Below are 24903 nucleotides of genomic sequence, written 5' to 3'. Positions count from 1 at the left end.
ACATTTTCGGACACGTGACATTTTTTGATCGCTTTTTATTCCGATTTTTGTGAGGCAGAGTGATCAAAAACCAGCTATTCATGAATTTCTTTTTGGGGAGGCGTTTATACCGTTCCGCGTTTGGTAAAATTGATAAAGCAGTTTTATTCGTCGGGTCAGTACGATTACAGCGATATCTCATATCATTTTTTTTATGTTTTGGCGCTTTTATACGATAAAAACTATTTTATAGAAAAAATAATTATTTTGGTATCGCTTTATTCTCAGGACTATAACTTTTTTATTTTTTTGCTGATGATGCTGTATGGCGGCTCGTTTTTTGCGGGACAAGATGACGTTTTCAGCGGTAGCATGGTTATTTATATCAGTCTTTTTGTTCGCGTGTTATTCCACTTTTTGTTCGGCGGTATGATAATAAAGCGTTGTTTTTTGCCTCGTTTTTTTTTTTTTTTTCTTACGGTGTTTACTGAAGGGGTTAACTAGTGGGCCAGTTTTATAGGTCGGGTCATTACGGACGCGGCGATACTAAATATGTGTACTTTTATTGTTTTTTTTATTTTATTTAGATAAAGAAATGTATTTATGGGAATAATATTTTTTTTTTTTTCATTATTTTGGAATATTTTTTTTTTTTTTTTTTTACACATTTGGAATTTTTTTTGTTTTACTTTTTTACTTTGCCCCAGGGGGGGACAATACAGATCGGTGATCTGTCAGTTTGCATAGCACTCTGACAGATCACCGATCTGCGAGAAGTGCAGGCTGCTTCACAGTGCCTGCTCTGAGCAGGCTTCTGTGAAGCCACCTCCCTCCCTGCAGGACCCGGATCCGCGGCCATCTTGGATCCGGGTCTGGAGCAGGCAGGGAGGGAGGTAAGACCCTCGCAGCAACGCGATCACATTGCGTTGCTGCGGGGGGTTCAGGGAAGCCCGCAGGGAGCCCCCTCCCTGCGCGATGCTTCCCTGCACCGCCGGCACATCGCGATCATGTTTGATCGCGGTGTGCCGGGGGTTAATGTGCCGGGGGCGGTCCGTGACCGCTCCTGGCACATAGTGCCGGATGTCAGCTGCGATATGCAGCTGACACCCGGCCGCGATCGGCCGCGCTCCCCCCGTGAGCGCGGCCGATCGCGTATGACGTACTATTCCGTCCTTGGGAAGTAGGGCCCACCCCACATGGACGGAATAGTACGTCTAATGACAGAAAGGGGTTAATAACGTGTTTTTTAACCCTTTCAGACAATTGGATTAATAATGGATAGGTGACATAATTGACGCCTCTCCATTATTAATCTGGCTTAATGTCACCTTACAATAGCAAGGTGACATTAACCCTTCATTACCCCATATCCCACCGCTACACGGGAGTGGGAAGAGAGTGGCCAAGTGCCAGAATAGGCGCATCTTCCAGATGTGCCTTTTCTGGGGTGGCTGGGGGCAGATGTTTGTAGCCAGGGGGGCCAATAACCATGGACCCTCTCTAGGCTATTAATATCTGCCCTCAGTCACTGGCTTTACCACTCTGGCGGAGAAAATTGCGCGGGAGCCCACGCCAATTTTTTCCGCGATTTAACTCTTTATTTTACAAGCTACAGCGCCCAAATTTTGCACATACACACTACTAACATTAGTAGTGTGGAATATGCAAAAAAAAAGGGGATATGAGATGGTTTACTGTATGTAAACCATGTCTCATATCCTGTCGGGTTGGGGAAGGAGAAATGAAAAGCCGGCAATTGAATTACCGGCTTTTCACTAACACCGCTGCGTATTTCTCGCAAGTCACACTGCTGGTCCGTGTGGAACCCGTATTTTTCTCGCCCCCAAAGACTTTCATTGGCGTATTTTTTGCGCAATACGCTGACAAACGCAGCATGCTGCGATTTTGTACGGCCGTAGAAAGGCGTATATTACGGATGCGTTATATACGGCTGATAGGACCTGACCCATTGGGAATAATTGTGCCGTTTGTTAGGTGTGTTTTACAGACGTATTTTATGCGCTCTTACGTCCGTAAAACTCGCTAGTGTGACGGTGGCCTAAATGTGATGAGGGAGCAGTCAGAAACACAGAAATGTGACAGGCTGGGTTTGTTCTAAAGACAGCACAGTACTTAGTATGTGTAACAGAAGGGTTCAGTCAGAGACAGCAAACTACAGACAGTAAGGGTATGTGCACACGCTGCAGATTCGCAGCGGATTTGACGCTGCGGATTTGACGTTGCGGATCCGCAGCTGTTTTCCATGCGTTGTACAGTACCATATAAACCTATGGAAAACAAAATCCGCAGTGCACATGCTGTGGAAAAAACACACCGAAACATAGCGTTGTTTATTCCGCAGCATGTCAATTCTTTGTGCGGATTCCGCAACGGTTTACACCTGCTCCATAATAGGAATCCGCAGGTGTAAAACCACATGTGAAATCCACACAAAAAAATGCAGTGAATCCGCGGTAATTCCGCAGGTAATCCGCAGCGCGGTTTACCTGCGGATTTACCAAAATCAGTCCGGAAGCATCCGCAGGACTTTCTGCAACGCGTGCACGTAGCCTAAGTGTGACAGGAGGATTCAGAGACAGCAGACGACAGAAAGCGTGGCAGGAGGATTCAGAGACAGCAGACGACAGAAAGTGTGACAGGAGGGTTCAGAGACAGTAGACTACAGAAAGTGTATGTGACAGGAGGGTTCAGAGACAGCAGACGACAGAAAGCGTGGCAGGAGGATTCAGAGACAGCAGACGACAGAAAGTGTATGTGACAGGAGGGTTCAGAGACAGCAGACTAGAGAAAGTGTGACAGAAGGGTTCAGAGACAGCAGACTAGAGAAAGTGTGACAGGAGGGTTCAGAGACAGCAGACTAGAGAAAGTGTGACAGGAGGGTTCAGAGACAGTAGACTACAGAAAGTGTGACAGGAGGGTTCAGAGACAGTAGACTACAGAAAGTGTATGTGACAGGAGGGTTCAGAGACAGCAGACTACAGAAAGTGTGACAGCAGGGTTCAGAGACAGCAGACTACAGAAAGTGTGACATGAAGGTTCAGAGACAGCAGACTACAGAAAATGTGAGGAGGGTTCAGAGACAGCAGACTAGAGAAAGTGTATGTGACAGGAGGGTTCAGAGACAGCAGACTAGAGAAAGTGTGACAGGAGGGTTCAGAGACAGCAGACTACAGAAAATGTGAGGAGGGTTCAGAGACAGCAGACTACAGAAAGTGTGACAGAAGGGTTCAGAGACAGTAGACTACAGAAAGTGTGACAGGAGGGTTCAGAGACAGCAGACTACAAAAAGTGTGACAGGAGGGTTCAGAGACAGTAGACTACAGAAAGTGTATGTGACAGGAGGGTTCAGAGACAGCAGACTACAGAAAGTGTTCAGGAGGGTTCAGAGACAGCAGACTACAGAAAGTGTGACAGCAGGGTCCAGAGACAGCAAGTGACAGGAAGGTCCAGAGACAATACAGAAAGTGTGACAGGAGGGTTCAGAGACAGCAGACTACAGTAAGTGTGACAGGAGTGTCCAGAGACAGCAGACTACAGAAAATGTGAGGAGGGTTCAGAGACAGTAGACAACAGAAAGTGTCACAGGAGGGTTCAGAGACAGCAGACTACAGAAAGTGTGAGAGGAGGGTTCAGAGACAGCAGACTACAGACAGTAAGTGACAGGAGGGTCCAGAGACATCAGACTACAGACAGTAAGTTTAACAGGAGGGTCCAGAGACAGCAGACTGTAAGTGACAGGAGGGTCCAGAGACAGCAAGTGACAGGAGGGTTCAGAGACAGCAGTGACAGGAGGATTCAGAGACAGCAGTGACAGGAGGGTCCAGAGAAAGTAACTGACAGGAGGGTCCAGAGACAGTAAGTGACAGGAGGGTCCAGAGACAGCAGTGACAGCAGGGTCCAGAGACAGCAGACAGTAAGTAACATGAGAGTCCAGAGACAGCAGACAGTAAGTGGCAGGAGGGTTCAGAGACAGGAGTGACAGGAGGGGTCAGAGACAGCAGTGACAGGAGGATCCAGAGACAACAGACAGTAAGTGACAGGAGGGTCCAGAGACAGCAAGTGACAGGAGGGTTACACAGCAGCCTGACTCTTCCTGCTGCTCCCTTCTCTGCACATAACCCAGGGAAGGTCAAAAGTTGACAGCATGCCCTGCCGCCTCCTCCCTGCCAGCTCCACTCCTCCACTACTCCTGGTTTTGCACCTGGTCCCCGGGGCCGCCTTATGGCCTCTCGCTTCTGTTTACTGAGCTCTTGTCCTGATATCACTCCGCTGGCATGAAGGAGGAGGAAGCAGGGAGGAGGAGGAGGAGAGCACTTGCTCATTGTGATGGTGGCAGGAGGAGCAATAACAGCACAGGCGGCAGCAGCATTAGCAGCCGTGCTCTATCAGCTCCTGCCTCAGCCTGCGCTGCTCTACTTTCTGGCTGTGTTCTCCCCCTGCTCTCCCTCCTCCTTGTCTCTCCCTCAGGATTTATGACTTATGTAGAAAGAGATACATTCATTTTATTGGTTCAATCTCTGGTTTCTTTTTTTCCTTTTTGCCCTGCGTTGAATATGCAGGAAATCCACAAAAAAGTACTTTGTCCGCTGTGCTGCACACACAAGTAAACTTTGTGGCGGAGCTGTGGGGCCGGCGGAGCGGTGGGGCCGGCGGTGTGTGTGACAGCCGCCATGTGTGGGCAGCCGGTGGCCGGAGGTGCTCGTGTCTGGGGACCCACCGGACGGCGCGCAGAAGAGGAGTGCTGCTGACTGCTCGCCTCCTGCACGGCTCCCGCCGCGGGCGCAGCTACACTTTTTTTGTATGTGTGATCCTATGAGAGCTGCTGCCCTCACCTCTCCTCCCTGGGGGCTGTGCACTGACCTGGTGTCATCCATGCTGGCTCTGCACCCTGCTCCTCCTGATCCCTTATAACAGCCCACCTGGAGGAAGCCCCCCACACACAGGGGACAGTCTGGGGGCACTACAAACTTCTCTTCCAAAATAGTGTGCCCGGGGACTGGCATGGGGGATTTCGCAGCCCCCGCTGCCTCTAGCAACGGCAGCAGTCTGTGCATCAGCAATGCCCTGGGCAGCAGCCTCGGTGGCGCTGGCATTGGGAGTCACAGTGGTGGTAATACCCCTCCCAGCGCTGCTGCCCCCCATGCACCGAACAATAGCAGCATTCCTAAGCACAGCACCGTGGTGGAGCGGCTCCGCCAGAGGATAGAGGGCTGCAGGAGGCACCATGTCAGCTGCGAGAGCAGGTACCAGCACGCCCAGGCTGAGCAACTGGAGATGGAGAGAAGGGACACGGTGAGCCTGTACCAGAGGAGCCTGGAGCAGCGAGCCAAGAAGTCCGGCACCGGCCAGGGGGCAGCTCCGGGGCCAGCGGCTACTGGGGGCAGCAAGCAGCCACCCCACCATCACCACCACCATCCACAGCAGGGCAAGCAGGATGCCGAGGCGGCGGCGGGCACGGCCGAGCACAGGAACCACACTCTGATCATGGTAAGGGGGAGCAGCGGGCACTGCTGCCGGCTGCCGGAGTCTCACTGCTTGGCACGAGGGGGAGAGGAGGGGGTGATCCCGTGTGTTTTCTGCGTTCAGAGCGGGGTTAGGGGTGGAGCCAGCAGCGATGGGCAAAGCCTCAAAGTTTTCAGCACTTAGGAAGTTGCTGCAGCCAGAGCTGCTGGCATGTGTGGTACATGTGGGCACGGAGGGGCGGCCATCTACTGCCCTTCATGTCGGAATTGGCAGGAGGCAGCTTGTGCCGTGATCCCTCGGTGTTATCTCATAAGTGGCTTACCCCTGAGTGCAGCAGGATCATGGAACAAAGGCCAGCAGGCTCTGGGCAGGCAGCAGGATCAGGGCAGGCAGCAGGATCAGGGCAGGCAGCAGGCTCTGGGCAGGCAGCAGGATCAGGGCAGGCAGCAGGATCAGGACAGGCAGCAGGATCAGGACAGGCAGCAGGCTCTGGGCAGGCTCAGGGCAGGCAGCAGGCTCAGGGCAGGCAGCAGGCTCAGGGCAGGCAGCAGGGTCCGGGCAGGCAGCAGGATCAGGGCAGGCAGCAGGATCAGGGCAGGCTCTGGGCAGGCAGCAGGCTCAGGGCAGGCAGCAGGCTCTGGGCAGGCAGCTGGCTCAGGGCAGGCAGCAGGCTCCGGGCAGGCAGCAGGATCCGGGCAGGATCAGAGCAGGTAGCAGGGTCCAGGCAAGTAGCAGGGCAGGCAGCAGGATTTGGGCAGGCAGCAGGGTCCGGGCAGGCAGCAGGGTCCGGGCAGGCAGCAGGATCCGGGAAGGCAGCAGGGTCCAGGCAGGCAGCAGGATCCAGGCAGACAGCAGGCTCAGGGCAGTCAGCAGGGTCCGGGCAGACAGCAGGCTCAGGGCTGGAGGCAGGCTCTGGGCAGGTAGCAGGATCCAGGCAGGCAGTGTGTGGGCTCTGCCTCACATTAACCACCCCATTCATGGGATCATATGACTATTCATTTATCAGTGATTGCCCCTACAAGATTTCACTAATAGAAGAAGAGTTCCTATCCATGGTCCCAGCGGTCACCCATGGTCCCAGTTGTCAGCCATGGTCCCAGTTGTCAGCCATGGTCCCAGTTGTCAGCCATGGTCCCAGTTGTCAGCCATGGTCCCAGCAGTCACTTTGTACCTATAGCCCATTAGTTGTCTCTAGCATCCTCTCCCCTGTGAATGGCTGCACGTTCCCATAGAACTTGCCTGGACCCTGCAGAGATCTGGGGGCATCTCTTGTCCCAGCCCCTAATATATTGCCTCATGTTATAGAAATCAAGAGAATACATGGGCGCAAAGTGGCGCAGAACTTTCTGACCTTGAAGCGCCTCCCAAATGAAAGAATTACGAATACACCCGATTTATAGTAGGGTTAATGGAGAAAATGGATGATGCAAAGTGTCAAGTATCCTAATCCATTTAGGGGACTTGTGAACACTGAATGTTTGTATATATTGCACATACACAGTCTGCTCCGAGCCCATGGAAGAGCATTGTCTGAGGCCTGATAAATGTAGACAACTGGATTTTTGTGGTTAAATAGAGTCATGAGGCTGGGGGTGGGGGACAAGTGTAAAGTGTAATCAGGACACTGTCAGAGTGGAGGCTGCTCACTTGTGAGTGTGTCTCTGTGTTGTGGGGGAGGGGTATGTGCACAGTAGTGGCCAGTTTTCCTCCCTCCCTCCTCCTTTTCCTCCTCCTCCCTCTTCTCTCTGACTCTGATGCTGTTAGACTGGTTAGATATCTTACAGGAAGCACCCCCCCCCTCCCTTTATTTAGCTTCTCCTGCATTAAGGCAGAAGCTGCCCTGTTCTTCCCTCCCATAATGTTGTAAAGGGAGAAGATCATGTCTCCTCAGTACTCCCAGAGAGCAGGAGGGCACCCTTTCATTCCCATAACACCTATGTTGTGTAGCGTCAACCCACAGATTATGTGATAGAAGGTGCTGTATTGTGCCCCCCAGGACTATACTGTGGAGAGCGCTGGTTGTGGTTACAAGTTCCCTCTGCTGCTGTTTTCTACCGTGCCCCATTCTCCATAAAGCACAATTCTTCTCGGAGGGCATATTTACACGGCCATACCTGGGGAATGTGTTCTGATCCCTATTTCTTTATTCCAAACCCACCCTGGGTCCCAGCAGACGGAACGAAGAACAATTTTATTTTTTATTTTGGACTAAAATCCCAGCCATGTTAACAACAAAAAACCTAAAAATGTGATAATCCCAGTATACCACTGTCCTTTCCATGTCACAGGGATCCAGGAAGCTGAGACACGGGGAGTTGGCAGGGTCCTAACGCTTGTGAGCTGGGGGTCATTGGCCATTTTGTTATATGTTATAGCTAGGCAAGAGAAAATGAAAGGTGACCACCATCTCCCCCATAAATGACAGGTGACCACTATCTCCCCTGTAAATGACAGGTGACCACCATCTCCCCTGTAAATGACAGGTGACCACCATCTCCCCTGTAAATGACAGGTGACCACCATCTCCCCCATAAATGACAGGTGACCACTATCTCCCCTGTAAATGACAGGTGACCACCATCTCCCCTGTAAATGACAGGTGACCACCATCTCCCCTGTAAATGACAGGTGACCACCATCTCCCCTGTAAATGACAGGTGACCACCATCTCCCCTGTAAATGACAGGTGACCACCATCTCCCCTGTAAATGACAGGTGACCACCATCTCCCCTGTAAATGACAGGTGACCACCATCTCCCCTGTAAATGACAGGTGACCACCATCTCCCCTGTAAATGACAGGTGACCACCATCTCCCCTGTAAATGACAGGTGACCATCATCTCCCCTGTAAATGATAGGTGACCACCATCTCCCCTGTAAGTGACAGGTAACCACCATCTCCCTTGTAAATGACAGGTGACCACCATCTCCCCTGTAAATGATAGGTGACCACCATCTCCCTTGTAAATGACAGGTGACCACCATCTCCCCTGTAAATAATAGGTGACCAGCATCTCCCCTGTAAATGACAGGTGACCAGCATCTCCCCTGTAAATGACAGGTGACCACCATCTCCCCTGTAAATGACAGGTGACCACCATCTCCCCTGTAAATGACAGGTGACCACCATCTCCCCTGTAAATGACAGGTGACCACCATCTCCCCTGTAAATGACAGGTGACCACCATCTCCCCTGTAAATGACAGGTGACCACCATCTCCCCTGTAAATGACAGGTGACCACCATCTCCCCTGTAAATGACAGGTGACCACCATCTCCCCTGTAAATGACAGGTGACCACCATCTCCCCTGTAAATGACAGGTGACCACCATCTCCCCTGTAAATGACAGGTGACCACCATCTCCCCTGTAAATGATAGGTGACCACCATCTCCCCTGTAAGTGACAGGTAACCACCATCTCCTCTGTAAATGACAGGTGACCACCATCTCCCCTGTAAATGAAAGGTGACCACCATCTCCCCTGTAAATGACAGGTGACCACCATCTCTCCTGTAAATGACAGGTGACCACCATCTCCCCTGTAAATGACAGGTGACCACCATCTCCCCTGTAAGTGACAGGTAACCACCATCTCCCTTGTAAATGACAGGTGACCACCATCTCCCCTGTAAATGACAGGTGACCACCATCTCCCCTGTAAATGACAGGTGACCACCATCTCCCCTGTAAATGACAGGTGACCACCATCTCCCCTGTAAATGACAGGTGACCACCATCTCCCCTGTAAATGACAGGTGACCATCATCTCCCCTGTAAATGATAGGTGACCACCATCTCCCCTGTAAGTGACAGGTAACCACCATCTCCCTTGTAAATGACAGGTGACCACCATCTCCCCTGTAAATGATAGGTGACCACCATCTCCCCTGTAAATGACAGGTGACCACCATCTCCCCTGTAAATGACAGGTGACCACCATCTCCCCTGTAAATGACAGGTGACCACCATCTCCCCTGTAAATGACAGGTGACCACCATCTCCCTTGTAAATGACAGGTGACCACCATCTCCCCTGTAAATAATAGGTGACCAGCATCTCCCCTGTAAATGACAGGTGACCAGCATCTCCCCTGTAAATGACAGGTGACCACCATCTCCCCTGTAAATGACAGGTGACCACCATCTCCCCTGTAAATGACAGGTGACCACCATCTCCCCTGTAAATGACAGGTGACCACCATCTCCCCTGTAAATGACAGGTGACCACCATCTCCCCTGTAAATGATAGGTGACCACCATCTCCCCTGTAAGTGACAGGTAACCACCATCTCCCCTGTAAATGACAGGTGACCACCATCTCCCCTGTAAATGAAAGGTGACCACCATCTCCCCTGTAAATGACAGGTGACCACCATCTCTCCTGTAAATGACAGGTGACCACCATCTCCCCTGTAAATGACAGGTGACCACCATCTCCCCTGTAAGTGACAGGTAACCACCATCTCCCTTGTAAATGACAGGTGACCACCATCTCCCCTGTAAATGACAGGTGACCACCATCTCCTCTGTAAATGATAGGTGACCACCATCTCCCTTGTAAATGACAGGTGACCACCATCTCCCCTGTAAATGACAGGTGACCACCATCTCCTCTGTAAATGATAGGTGACCACCATCTCCTCTGTAAATGACAGGTGACCACCATCTCCCCTGTAAATGACAGGTGACCACCATCTCCTCTGTAAATGATAGGAGACCACTATCTCCCCTGTAAATGATAGGAGACCACTATCTCCCCTGTAAATGATAGGAGACCACTATCTCCCCTGTGTCCCTGCCTCTAAATCCCCTTATCGCAGCGTTCTGTGAGTGATATTGTGCTTCCACTTTTACAGTGATGCTTATAGGATTTGTCCTCTAACCGCTGCGGTTTTTTTTTTAGACCCATTTCTCTGGTGTCATTTAAAACCAAATCCAACCATCTCTCAGAACATAAGGAAACTGCAATAGAGTAAGAGCTAAATGCTGGAAGGACGGTATATCCTGAGCATACCTGTGCCTCCTAATATTTATTGATACATTTACCGTAGCTGTAAACATTTCTGCTTATTTGGGGATAGAGAGTGTGACATTGTTTGGATGATATAAGCCGTAGGGGACACAGAAGAGGGTCCCTGTACCAGAACAGTATATGGGGCCCTTTCCTATAGCTCTTCATAATTACCAGTTCCACCTGATTTGCAGCTGGCAGTGGGCCCCCTCGCCTCTAGGGCCCCTGTGCGGCTGCACCAATGATATGTCTGCCCCTGACTATAACAGATCTTTTTATACGGTGATGTTTCAGGCATATAATGCTGTTTTGTTTTCTGTATTTAGATATTTGACAAAAAGTTAAACACAGATATTATCAAATGTTTTATTATTATTGTCATCAAACATATATAAAACATCCAAGCACAGTGCAGAAAAACTCTACAGAAATATGGCACGCACGTCTGTCCGTGCAAGCTTTAGTTGTTAGGAAGAGCTGTGAAGGGTTAACTGATCTTGTTGCAGGGACCGCAGCAACCACAGTGGTAATATATGCACTCAGAGTTGCTGGATCGCTTCCATCAGAGCTGTGGCTTCCAAGCCTTTGTGCCAGTTATCATCCTCTTGTCTGTTTTTCAGTTTTTGGATGGAGAACACAAGGGGAGGAGCAGCGTGCGCTCTATAAGACACATGCTTTTATTTTTCTTCTTCATTTAAACAGGAAGCTAACAAGCTCCCTGAAACTGAGGAGATCACAAACCGTAACCAGCAGGGTTTAATATTGACACTGCTTGTTGCTGCTCTGGATTTTTATCCAGGTTGAAAACATTAGACAACTCAGTGGACAGGAGGGTGCAAACAGTGGCATAACTAGTCCGATGGGTCCCAATGCAAAATTTGGATTTGGGCCCTCACCTGCATGTTGTTCAGATGATTGGCCCTTGTAGCATTATAGATCCTATAAAGACACATGTTCTCCCCCGTTGTAATAATTCCCATATCCTGGATCATTCATGCAATAATCTCCCCCATCCTGGGCCCCTCCCAGTAATAATGCCCCTCATCCTGGGCCCCATGTTATAACATTTTCCCGCTTCCTGGGCCCATTCCTGGTAGAATGTCCCCCATTCTGGTATGATGTTCCCAATTCTGGTATGATGTTCCCCATTCTGGTATGATATTTCCAATTCTGGTATGATGTCCCCCATTCTGGTATGATGTCCCCCATTCTGGTATGATGTTCCCCATTCTAGTATGATGTTCCCCATTCTGGTATAATGTCCCCCATTCTGGTATGATGTCCCCCATTCTGGTATGATGTTCCCCATTCTGGTATGATGTTTCCCATTCTGGTATGATGTTCCCCATTCTGGTATGATGTTTCCCATTCTGGTATGATGTCCCCCATTCTGGTATGATGTTCCCAATTCTGGTATGATGTCCCCCATTCTGGTATGATGTTCCCCATTCTGGTATGATGTCCCCCATTCTGGTATGATGTTTCCCATTCTGGTATGATGTCCCCCATTCTGGTATGATGTTCCCCATTCTGGTATGATGTTTCCCATTCTGGTATGATGTCCCCCATTCTGGTATGATGTCCCCCATTCTGGTATGATGTTTCCCATTCTGGTATGATGTCCCCCATTCTGGTATGATGTCCCCCATTCTGGTATGATGTCCCCCATTCTGGTATGATGTCCCCCATTCTGGTATGATGTTTCCCATTCTGGTATGATGTCCCCCATTCTGGTATGATGTCCCCCATTCTGGTATGATGTCCCCCATTCTGGTATGATGTTCCCCATTCTGGTATGATGTCCCCCATTCTGGTATGATGTTCCCAATTCTGGTATAATGTTCCCCATTCTGGTATGATGTTTCCCATTCTGGTATGATGTCCCGCATTCTGGTATGATGTTCCCCATTCTGGTATGATGTCCCCCATTCTGGTATGATGTTCCCCATTCTGGTATGATGTTCCCCATTCTGGTATGATGTTCCCAATTCTGGTATAATGTTCCCCATTCTGGTATGATGTTCCCCATTCTGGTATGATGTTTCCCATTCTGGTATGATGTCCCCCATTCTGGTATGATGTCCCCCATTCTGGTATGATGTTCTCCATTCTGGTATGATGTCCCCCATTCTGGTATGATGTTCCCCATTCTGGTATGATGTCCCCCATTCTGGTATGATGTTTCCCATTCTGGCATTATGTCCCCCATTCTGGTATGATGTTCCCCATTCTGGTATGATGTTCCCCATTCTGGTATGATGTCCCCCATTCTGGTATGATGTCCCCCATTCTGGTATGATGTTCCCAATTCTGGTATAATGTCCCCCATTCTGGTATGATGTTCCCCATTCTGGTATGATGTTTCCCATTCTGGTATGATGTTTTCCATTCTGGTATGATGTCCCCCATTCTGGCATTATGTTCCCTGTTATGATCCTTAGTGGTTGAGGATCACAAATTACTCCAGCTAAGTAACAAACGTAGGACAAGCTCTAGGGAGGTGGCAAACTGGACTGACCGCAAATCTGAACCTATCCAAACACACTAGAAGTAGCCGGTGAACGTGCCTAAAAAATCCTAGACGTCTCGAGCCAGCCTGAGGAAGTAACTACCCCTAGAGAGAAAGAAAGACCTCTCTTGCCTCCAGAGAAATAATCCCCAAAGATATAGAAGCCCCCAACAGATAATAACGGTGAGGTAAGAGGAAGGCACATACACAGGGGTGAAAGCAGATTCAGCAAATGAGGCCCACTAATACTAGATAGCAGAAAATAGAAAAGGGAATCTATGCGGTCAGTAAGAAACCCTTACAAAATATCCACACTGAGATTTCAAGAACCCCCACACCAACTCACGGTGTGGGGGGAGAAACTCAGTCCCCTAGAGCAACCAGCAAGCGAGGAAATCACATTTTAGCGAGCTGGACTAAAAACATAATGAACACTGATAATCAAAAAATGATCAAACAAAAACTTAGCTTGTCTTGGAGAGTCTGGGAGCAAGGTAGACACAAGGAATCTGAAGAGCACTGAATACATTGATAGCAGGCAAGGAACTGAGTATCCAGGTGAGCTAAATAAGAAACCAACCAAGGATAACGAACCAGCTGATGCTGTAACCTGCAGAAAGACAACACTACACAGTACCGCTTGTGACCACTAGAGGGAGCCCAAAAATAGAGTTCACAACAGTTCCCCATTCTGGTATGATGTTTCCCATTCTGGTATGATGTCCCCCATTCTGGTATGATGTCCCCCATTCTGGTATGATGTTACCCATTCTGGTATGATGTTACCCATTCTGGTATGATGTTTCCCATTCTGGTATGATGTCCCCCATTCTGGTATGATGTCCCCCATTCTGGTATGATGTTCCCCATTCTGGTGTGATGTCCCCCATTCTGATATAATGTTTCCCATTCTGGTATGATGTTCCCCATTCTGGTATGATGTCCCCCATTCCGGCATGATGTCCCCCATTCCGGTATGATGTTCCCCATTCTGACATGATGTCCCCCATTCTGGTATGATGTCCCCCATTCTGGTATGATGTTTCCCATTCTGGTATGATGTCCCCCATTCTGGTATGATGTTCCCCATTCTGGTATGATGTCCCCCATTCTGGTATGATGTCCATTCTGGTATGATGTCCCCCATTCTGGTATGATGTTCCCCATTCTGGTATGATGTTCCCCATTCTGGTATGATGTTCCCAATTCTGGTATTATGTCCCCCATTCTGGTATGATGTTCCCCATTCTGGTATGATGTTCCCCATTCTGGTATGATGTTCCCCATTCTGGAATGATGTTCCCAATTCTGGTATGATGTTTCCCATTCTTGTATGATGTCCCCCATTCTGGTATGATGTCCCCCATTCTTGTATGATGTCCCCCATTCTTGTATGATGTCCCCCATTCTGGTATGATGTTTCCCATTCTTGTATGATGTCCCCCATTCTGGTATGATGTCCCCCATTCTGGTATGATATTTCCCATTCTGGTATGATGTCCCCCATTCTGGTATGATGTTCCCCATTCTGGTATGATGTTCCCCATTCTGGTATGATGTTTCCCATTCTGGTATGATGTCCCCATTCTGGTATGATGTTCCCCATTCTGGTATGATGTCCCCCATTCTGGTATGATGTTTCCCATTCTGGTATGATGTCCCCCATTCTGGTATGATGTCCCCCATTCTGGCATGATGTCCCCCATTCTGGTATGATGTCCCCCATTCTGGTATGATGTTTCCCATTCTGGTATGATGTCCCCCATTCTGGTATGATGTTTCCCATTCTGGTATGATGTCCCCCATTCTGGTATGATGTTCGCCATTCTGGCATAATGTCCCCCATTCTGGTATGATGTTCGCCATTCTGGTATAATGTCCCCCATCCTGGGCCCTTCCATTGTTCTCCACAACATTTTTAAAAGAAACAAACAATTCTACTCGCCTTCACCCGCTCCTACACCGTGTTGCGTCCTTTTCTGTAACCGGCGCAGGAGCCAGCAGCTGACTTCAGAGTGCTGGTACAGGCAGCGCATGGCATCGCTACCATGCGCCGTGCGTCTCTGGTAAATTGAAGTCAGCTGCCAGCCTCTGGTTGTAGGACAGTGGAGCGGCAGATTTCTGCACTGCAATACATTTCACCTGAATGTGTGTCTCTGAGGACATGTGTCCAGTTGAAATTAGCGTCGAGAGGCCCTCCTCCGACTTCAATAGTCACAACCCTGCAGAGAAAATCCGTCATACTGTGTATCATGTCATTGCTTCTATATCTTGGTTGAAGTCAGTTTATCCTGTTGGGCTCTGTTCCCTTCCCTTTAGTCTATGTGTTAGAAGTATAGGTTGGGAATGTTCTCTAATATATACTTTTGACATATGTCGTCTCCTAGTGCCAATGCAAAAAAAAACGCATACTGTGCGGTATTGTCTGCTACTCTTTCCGAGACAGTAAGGAAAACCGAAAGGGTTTTAAAGAAAACTTAAAGGGGTTGTCAATACTTTTAAAATTGATGGCCTAGGATTAAGATATGCCATTAGTATCAAATCAGTGGTGTTTCAACTAGTGAAAACCCCACTCATCAAAAAAGGGACTATAATCTCAGCATCCTCCTAAATATTTACAGCAGCATGCAGGCTGGTTCATACTTTCTAAGCAGTGATGCAGTGAAGCAAAGAAAGACATTGTCCCATTCATTTGAGAGTCGAACAACTGCTGATTTAATATTGATGGTCTACTCTATCCAAATGAGAATTGTTATTTCATGAGGAATACTAGTATCTACTAAATTAGCCACAAAAATCAGTATAAGTAGAAAAATGGCACTTCAAGAAACGTCTAACACACAAAAATGAACTGTAACCTTCAATTTAAAGAAACAGGGCCAGTTGTGAGAAGTGATCCATTTTAAAATTCTTATTTATTAATAAAAAAATGTAAAACTATAACTATAAGCAGAAAAGCGGCAAAACGCGCATCGGGGTGAGGGGATGCTGTGGTGGACACACGCGTTTGGAAATCAGGAACACTGTCTGCAAGGTTGTGTGGCACTTGAGCACTTTATGAATAATTGGGACATGGTCTTTCGCTGATTACTTACTTACTACATGTTTTTTATTACCTTTTTTTGCCTGGGAATAACATGCTAACCGTTATCTATACTTACCGTATACTCTGCATAAGCGGCATATCAGCATACTATATAAGATCCTTTTGCACAAGAGCATTTTTCGGACATATTATATTTCATATATTGATTTGTATTGATATCCATACCCTATACTCTGCACAGGCTTTATAAGATAACTTTGCACATGATCACTTTATGGACATGCCATATACCATATATTGATTTGTAACGATATTTATACCCATTTATTTCTCTCTATCATTTGTGCCATGACAGTGTAACACCATCTAATAGGTGTTTCCATTATCTTAAAATTTGAATTACATGTGGTAAGGGAGATTCATAACAGCATTTGAGCTTTAATTCCCGTATCTTATGTATTTTCCCCCCTTCCCTACCTATGTTTATACATTATAATTGTTTCCTAAACAGCATCCCCTACATGATATTTCTCCTTATAATTATGGTTTTACATTTTTTAATCAATAGAATAGAAAAGAATTGTATCATGGATCTCTTCTCACAACTGGCTGCTTTTCTTTAAATTGAAGATTACAGTTCCTTATTGTGTGTTATTAGTATCTACTAAAGTAGGAGAGCTGGAAGGTCCTTTTGCGGTACGAACAGCTGATCTTACAAGAATTCACAGTCCGTATAAGGACCACAATGCCTAGGCCAACTGCGGTCTCCTGACCAGAAATAATAGCCCCATATATAGTTGTCAGGCTGTTATCCCAGGCCAGTGGGTGCAGGCATTGCGGTTCATATACAGACCATTGTAATGCAAAAAAGAAACTTTGTACAAACAGCGCACATCCAATAAATTAAACCTATAGAACAGTAATAGGTTTTTTAAATTCTATGCAAAATTGCACTATATAGACTAAAACACAAATAAAAACAATTAAAATGTACAGAAGTGTGTCCTACCTCTCATGTCTGACCCTGGTATGGATAAGCACCCCCAACTAAATAGCACAGGGCAGTCAAAAGGGACCATGAAGACATGAAGTCCCAATGAGTGCCCTGCACTTCATGCTATTTATACTGTGTGCTATTTCTTCTGGTCATTTCAGGCATGTAGGGTTTTCTTTAATAGTTTCATATCTTTTTTTACTCGTTGATTATGCAGTGTGCTTTTTTACTTTAGAGTATAGTATTTACTAGGGCTTTATATCACACCCTTATTGCGGGGTTCCATATTGAGGTGTGTGACCATACCAGGGTCAGACATGAGTGGTACTATACACTTCTGTGCATTTTTATTTGTGTTTTCTTCTATATAGTGCAATTTTATATACTGTAGATTTAAATGGACTCTGTCAGCAGGTTTTTGCTATGTAATCTGAAGACAGCATGCTGTAGGGGTTAAAACACAGATTTCTACGATGCCTCTCTAATAAAGCTGTGATGTTGAGTTTGCTTACAATGATTGTTTTATCACCAGGAACTTATCATTGCTCTGACTAACTGGTCAGTGAGCCCTGGTCTGATACGCCCCATCAGGTGATACGCAGCTCGCTGTCTATGGACATTGTATACACAGAGCCTGGTGTGGGTGGAGTTAGCTTTCTTAGCTCTGCTTCATTGCTAAATATAAAAGATCTGATTGTGTCAGAACGGCTGCACCCAATAATCTAAGTGATACATTGTAGGATTCAGGGTGACTTTGCCTACGTCAGGTGTTATGAACTGGTGGTTTAGGAGCAACATGGGACGAGCTCTGGAGGAGGTGGTACCTGTACTAACCGCAGTTCCTGAGCTTATCACAACACTAGAAGTAGCCGTGGGATGTTCCTGTCACTCCCTAGACACCTCGTCACAGCCGGAGGACTAACTACCCCTAAAGATGGAAACAGGAAAGCTATCTTGCCTCAGAGAAAATCCCCAAAGGAAAGGCAGCCCCCCACAAATATTGACTGTGAGTGGAGAGGGAAATTACATACGCAGAATGAAATCAGAATGTAGCAAAGGAGGCCAGTCTAGCTATATAGATAGAACAGGACAGAATACTGTGCGGTCAGTATAAAAAAAACTAGAAAAATCCACCACAGAGTTTACAAAAATCTCCACACCTGACTAAAGGTGTGGAGGGTAAATCTGCTTCCCAGAGCTTCCAGCTTAACTGAATAAATCCATATTGACAAGCTGGACAAGAAAAAACATAGAAAGAGCTGAACGATAAAGTCCACAATATGTGGACAGCAAAAGAACAAGCAAGGACTTATCTTTGCTGAACTGGTCAGAATATCAGGGAAATCCAAGCAGAGATGTGAATCCAACCAGGAACCATTGACAACTGGCCCAGGCAGAAGGATAGAGCCAGGATAAATAGCCGAGCCAGAAAGACGATCAGTGGAAGCAGCTGCGACTGCTAAATCCAAGGAGCAGCAGTTCCACTCAAAACCACCGGAGGGAGCCCAAGAGCAGAACTCACAAAAGTGCCACTTACAACCACCAGAGGGAGCCCAAGAGCGGAATTCACAACAGTCAGGCAGCTTCAGATGAGGTAGCAAAAACCTGCTGACAGTATCCCTTTAAATAAACTTCTTTACTGTTCTATAGACTTGATTTGCATATTGGATGTGCCTTGGTTGTGTATCTTTTTTTGTTCTACATTACTCAGTTTTCCTTCCATTGTTTATAGTGGCACTCTAGCCTTATGTTTTGTGATGCCCCCTTTAGCATTCTTTGATAGTCCATATAAAGGCCATTAAACAGGGATGTGTGAATTCAGCCTTATATAGATAAGTAGAAAAGAAGTCAGTTTTAGAGCCAAGTTCATCTTTGTGTTAACATATGGTAAAAAAGAAACTTCGTAGTATTGTTGTATTGAATATAAATTATGTAGTCGTATATTGACCAAATGTCTTCTTTACGATGCTACATGTTGTAATGAAGTATGGACCAGAATGTTAGTGATATTAAATTAAAACCTAGAAACCCACTATTTGGATCTGGATGATTCAACTGTTAGTAGAGTAGTAGGTAAGAGTAATAAACGCACATTGTGAATTTCACAGACTTGTGTGCAGTTCCGTGCACTTGATTGTAATAACTTTGAGTTGCGCAAAAATGTTTTCAATGTTTCAAGTTGTTTTACGCCATAAACACATTGATGAATTGGGCCCTGATTTTACACAAGCAAAATGGTTAAAATCGCCTATTAAAACACAGCACAAAAAGTAATAAAATAAAGACATCCCTAGCAAATGTTTAATGGATAGAGTATTTATTACTCATTCACTTTTATGTTTGTTTTTCTTTTTTTCGCTTTTCATATACTGTAAAATTTGACAAGTTAAGCAAAGTAACAATGTAAAGTTTGTTGAACCTAGAAGCAGCTATTGCCTTTGTCAAGACAAAGGAGTTGATTTTATAGTATTTTGAAGCATTCCTTGCAGTAAATGTTTTAATGGGCTGTATAATCACAATGGTTTCATGATATCTGCAGCCAGGACCATATATACAGCCAAGCCGTCTATGGAGGGATCTCTCAATTCTTCCATCACTTAAGTAAATATGTAACTGTTCTTGTGGAATATTGCTTTGGACAGCAGCAGAGAAAGTCTCCTCCAGCTGTTTTTTCCTTGTGTCAGCTGCCGTTTTATGCCAGAACAGTTGCTTAGCTTGAGTATTCTTGGAAGGAAGCACTTGTGGAAGGCTGTATCATTATTTGCAGATCACAGGAAAGTAGATGCACACAGCATCTGATACTTCTGTCTGGATTTGCCTTGCCACAGAGCATGTTCTTTTGATTTGGAGTGCTATGGGTTTCTCCTTTAAATTTGAGAGTGTATTATGTCCCATCCATTGTAGTGACATGAACTTGTGTGTGGCGGATAACACCATCGTCGGGCATGCTTCTCTCTGACACGCTGCTTTGTGTAGTGAGGCAGTGTAACAATACACGTAGATCACATATACTGATGGGGAGACAAATTCATATAGAATTCAGAAGGCTGTGATCGTTCCCGTCACGGGGGCTGCAGCTGGTGAAAGAGTAGTAATGAATTATGCCCATTCAAATTAGTCTGAGACCATCTAATATAATAATAATAATTTAATAATAATTTTATTTATATAGCGCCAACATATTCCGCAGCGCTTTACAAATTATAGAGGGGACTTGTACAGACAATAGACATTACAGCATAACAGAAATCACAGTTCAAAACAGATACCAGTAGGATTGAGGGCCCTGCTCGCAAGCTAACAATCTATAGGAAAAGGGGAGACACGAGAGGTGGATGGTAACAATTGCTTTAGTTATTTGGACCAGCCATAGTATAAGGCTCGGGTGTTCATGTAAAGCTGCATGAACCAGTTAACTGCCTAAGTATGTAACAGTACAGACACAGAGGGCTATTAACTGCATAAAATGTATGAGAACATGATACGAGGAACCTGATTATATATATTTTTTTCCTTTTATGATAGGCCACACAGGGATCGTTAGGTTAATGCATTGGGGCGGTAGGCCAATCTGAACAAATGAGTTTTTAGGGCACGCTTAAAACTGTGGGGATTGGGGATTAATCGTATTAACCTAGGTAGTGCATTCCAAAGAATCGGCGCAGCACATGTAAAGTCTTGGAGATGGGAGTGGGAGGTTCTGATTATTGAGGATGCTAACCTGAGGTCATTAGTGGGGCGGAGGGCACGGGTAGGGTGGTACACTGAGACCAGAGAGGAGATGTAGGGTGGTGCTGAGCCATGGAGTGCTTTGTGGATGAGGGTAGTAGTTTTGTACTGGATTCTGGAGTGGATGGGTAGCCAATGTAATGACTGGCACAGGGTAGAGGCACCGGTGTAACGGTTGGTGAGGAATATGATCCTGGCTGCAGCATTCAGGACAGATTGGAGCCGGGAGAGTTTGGTAAGAGGGAGGGCGATTAGTAGAGAGTTACAATAGTCCAGACGGGAATGAATAAGTGAGAAAGTAAGAGTTTTTGCAGAGTCGAAAGTAAGAAAAGGGGAATTCTAGAAATGTTTTTGAGATGCAGATAGGAAGAGCGAGCCAGTGATCGGATATGGGGGGTGTAAAGAGAGGAAGCGAGATTGAAGAGGGTCGAGAAGAGAGTTATCTGAGAGATAGCGGGTAAGACGGGAGTGGACCAGGCGTTCGAGGAGTTTAGAGATGAAGGGAAGATTAGAGATAATATTTGGCTAGGCTAGAGAATGAACTACTACTATGTGCTTAAGGTTCTTGACTGTGGTATAAAGATGGAGGGAATCACAAGAGTTCATCTAAATAGTGCATGTGGTCACCTTAAGACAGTCCCTTTAAGTTTATTCCTTATTTATCTCTGTGCCTTCATTGATTCACAGTATATGTCAGGGAACATCCGTGAAGATCACGCAGATCACACCGCTGCCACCGATTTATCAGTGGACACAACTCCACTGCTTCCAATTGTCAAGACAATTACGCAATTGACTGATAAGTAATGGACGAACCGTGGATGTTTCCACTACTAGGCCGGTCATTGGGGAACTCACAGTGAGCTTATGCACCTCTGATTCCAATTATTCCAATGCCTAGAATACATATATATATATATATATATATATATATATATATATATATTACAGTCATGGCTAAAAGTATTCACACCCCTGCAATTCTGTCAGATAATACTCAGTTTCTTCCTGAAAATGATTGCAAACACAAATTCTTTGGTATTATTATCTTCATTTAATTTGTCTTAATGAAAAAAACACAAAAAGAATTGTCCTAAAGCCAAATTGGATATAATTCCACACCAAACATAAAAAAGGGGGTGGACAAAAGTATTGGCACTGTTTGAAAACTCATGTGATGCTACTCTAATTTGTGTAATTAGCAGCACCTGTAACTTACCTGTGGCACCTAACAGGTGTTGGCAATAACTAAATCACACTGCCAGCCAGTTGACATGGATTAAAGTTGACTCAACCTCTGTCCTGTGTCCTTGTGTGTACCACATTGAGCATGAAGAAAAGAAAGAAGACCAAAGAACTGTCTGAGGACTTGAGAAACCAAATTGTGAGGAAGCATGAGCAATCTCAAGGCTACAAGTCCATCTCCAAAGACCTGAATGTTCCTGTGTCTACCGTGCGCAGTGTCATCAAGAAGTTTAAAGCCCATGGCACTGTGGCTAACCTCCCTAGATGTGGACGGAAAAGAAAAATTGACAAGAGATTGCAACGCAAGATTGTGCGGATGTTGGATAAAGAACCTCGACTAAAATCCAAACAAGTTCAAGCTGCCCTGCAGTCCGAGGGTACAACAGTGTCAAACTGTACTATCCGTCGGTATCTGAATGAAAAGGGACTGTATGGTAGGAGATCCAGGAAGACCCCACTTCTTACCCCGCGACATAAAAAAGCCAGGCTGGAGTTTGCCAAAACTTACCTGAAAAACCCTAAAACGTTTTGGAAGAATGTTCTCTGGTCAGATGAGACAAAAGTAGAGCTTTTTGGGCAAAGGCATCAACATAGAGTTTACAGGAGAAAAAAAGAGGCATTCAAAGAAAAGAACACGGTCCCTACAGTCAAACATGGCGGAGGTTCCCTGATGTTTTGGGGTTGCTTTGCTGCCTCTGGCACTGGACTGCTTGACCGTGTGCATGGCGTTATGAAGTCTGAAGACTACCAACAAATTTTGCAGCATAATGTAGGGCCCAGTGTGAGAAAGCTGGGTCTCCCTCAGAGGTCATGGGTCTTCCAGCAGGACAATGACCCAAAACATACTTCAAAAAGCACTAGAAAATGGTTTGAGAGAAAGCACTGGATACTTCTAAGGTGGCCAGCAATGAGTCCAGACCTGAATCCCATAGAACACCTGTGGAGAGATCTAAAAATGGCAGTTTGGAGAAGGCACCCTTCAAATATCAGGGACCTGGAGCAGTTTGCCAAAGAAGAATGGGCTAAAATTCCAGCAGAGCATTGTAAGAAACTCTTTGATGGTTACCGGAAGCGGTTGGTCACAGTTATTTTGGCTAAAGGTTGTGCAACCAAGTATTAGGCTGAGGGTGCCAATACTTTTGTCTGGCCCATTTTTGGAGTTTTGTGTGAAATGATCAATGTTTTGCATTTTGCTTCATTCTCTTTTGTGGTTTTTTATTTAAGACAAATTAAATGAAGATAATAATACCAAAGAATTTGTGTTTGCAATCATTTTCAGGAAGAAACTGAGTATTATCTGACAGAATTGCAGGGGTGTGAATACTTTTGGCCATGACTGTACACCACGATACAATCACTGCGAACTCCAAAATAACAAAAACATCTACTAGCTGCCCCCAATCGTTTATACAGATTGATTGGACACCCGTTACAGGTAGCACGTGGCTTCAGGGTGCAGTTTACAGAGCAAAAGGAACAGAGCTATTAAATTTTATATATTTAATCTGGAAAGGTAGGCAGTGTTTATAAAAAATATACAAAGATGTTAGAAAATGTGAACAAAACAATGCGGTATAACAAAAGAAAAGTACTAAACCTGTGTTACGGAAATGGCTAAGAGGTTAGCAGAGGGAAGCATTACTTCTTAGGGAAACGGACAGAACCACAGCAAGCTGTATCTTCCAAGACTGACAAATGACAAAAACCCAAACTCTGCTTTTTATTAGATTAAGGTTATGCCCACATATCTCACCTTGGTGAGCTCATATGTGCTAGGTCTTTTAGAATTTTATGAGATCCCCAACTTTCAGTATATCTTAACCCTTGGAGGTCCCAGGCAGAAAATATTGTTGTCATGTTTCCCACCACGATTTTACCTTTCTGTAGTGATGGTATTAAGTTGGAGGTGTTCGGACGGCCTTATGGTGATGTGAGTGAATATGTTATATTCGCCCCTTCGCTATGAGGCTGAAAATATATCTCCCATAAATACTGGATCAATGCATACCCCAGTATTCATCACTGACCACTGGCTCCAGAGTGTCTGAGATAATCCTTTGAACAGAGGAAGCCCCTGTACTTCTCCTCCTCTGAGTATATGAATCCTAGACTTGTTGGCTAGTTTTCAGCAGATCTCTTGTTGTAATTACCTGATCACCACAGGCAGTTCTACTTCAATGGAGGTTGAAGTGTGAGCTCTTTCACACTTCCGCAGTTAAGATTAATCCCATCTGTTCAGTGTAAGGGTGATATGTCCCCTCTCCGGAGATGTCTTTCTGTTTTTTACAATTTTTTTCTACGACAGTACACAAAATTGAATGTAAGTTTAAAACATCACATTTTAAATACTGAACAATATTCATGTATAAATAGTAATGTATTCTTTTGTCCACTACTCAGACAAACCTTCTCAATCTCAGTTTCCTCCCAGTAAAATACTAAGACCTATACTGACCTCTAGTGCTGATGCCGATCCAGCAGTGTCGGCACTGGATTTCCTGGGTCTTGTGTCACATTGTTATGTCACGCGACCTATGCAGCCTATCAGAAGACACTCCACTAATCCTTCCTTCGGACATAAGTGACATCCGTAGGAAGTGAGAGAGCAGCTTCTGACTTCCTGTGGATCTCTGATAAGTCTGCAGAAAGGGTTAGTGAAGCGGCTATTGATAAGCCACAGGGATCGCGTGACCTAACAATGTCACACGAGCCCCAGGAGAGCCAGCGCCAACACCATTGAGTGGTGGACAAGCCTTTTAAGTATGGTTGTTTTAGTTTGAAGACTATGCGCACACTATTAGGAATTTGATATCCCTTACCCTATGTTCACGCTTGCGTAGTGGGGCTTTGCAGAGGGCTGTGTACTTCCTCCATTGAAGAAGTGCGGAAGTGGGTGGAGCTTA

The 24903-nt window shown here is 45.9% G+C and overlaps 1 protein-coding gene across 2 annotated transcripts in view; it reads left to right on the top strand.

Moving 5' to 3' along the window:
- Positions 1-4378: 4378 nt before the first annotated feature.
- MAML3 (mastermind like transcriptional coactivator 3) overlaps positions 4379-24903 on the top strand; it is a 399492-nt gene continuing 378967 nt past the window's right edge. For both annotated transcript variants that reach the window (XM_077279214.1, XM_077279213.1), the window contains exon 1: positions 4379-5487. In XM_077279214.1, coding sequence (XP_077135329.1) covers positions 5002-5487 — 486 coding nt within the window. In that variant the 5' untranslated portion in view covers positions 4379-5001. The remainder of the gene's footprint in view (positions 5488-24903) is intronic.

The sequence above is a fragment of the Ranitomeya variabilis genome, chromosome 1, assembly GCF_051348905.1.
Source record: "Ranitomeya variabilis isolate aRanVar5 chromosome 1, aRanVar5.hap1, whole genome shotgun sequence".
Taxonomy (NCBI): Eukaryota; Metazoa; Chordata; class Amphibia; order Anura; family Dendrobatidae; genus Ranitomeya; species Ranitomeya variabilis.
This window is presented reverse-complemented; position numbering and strand designations above follow the sequence as displayed.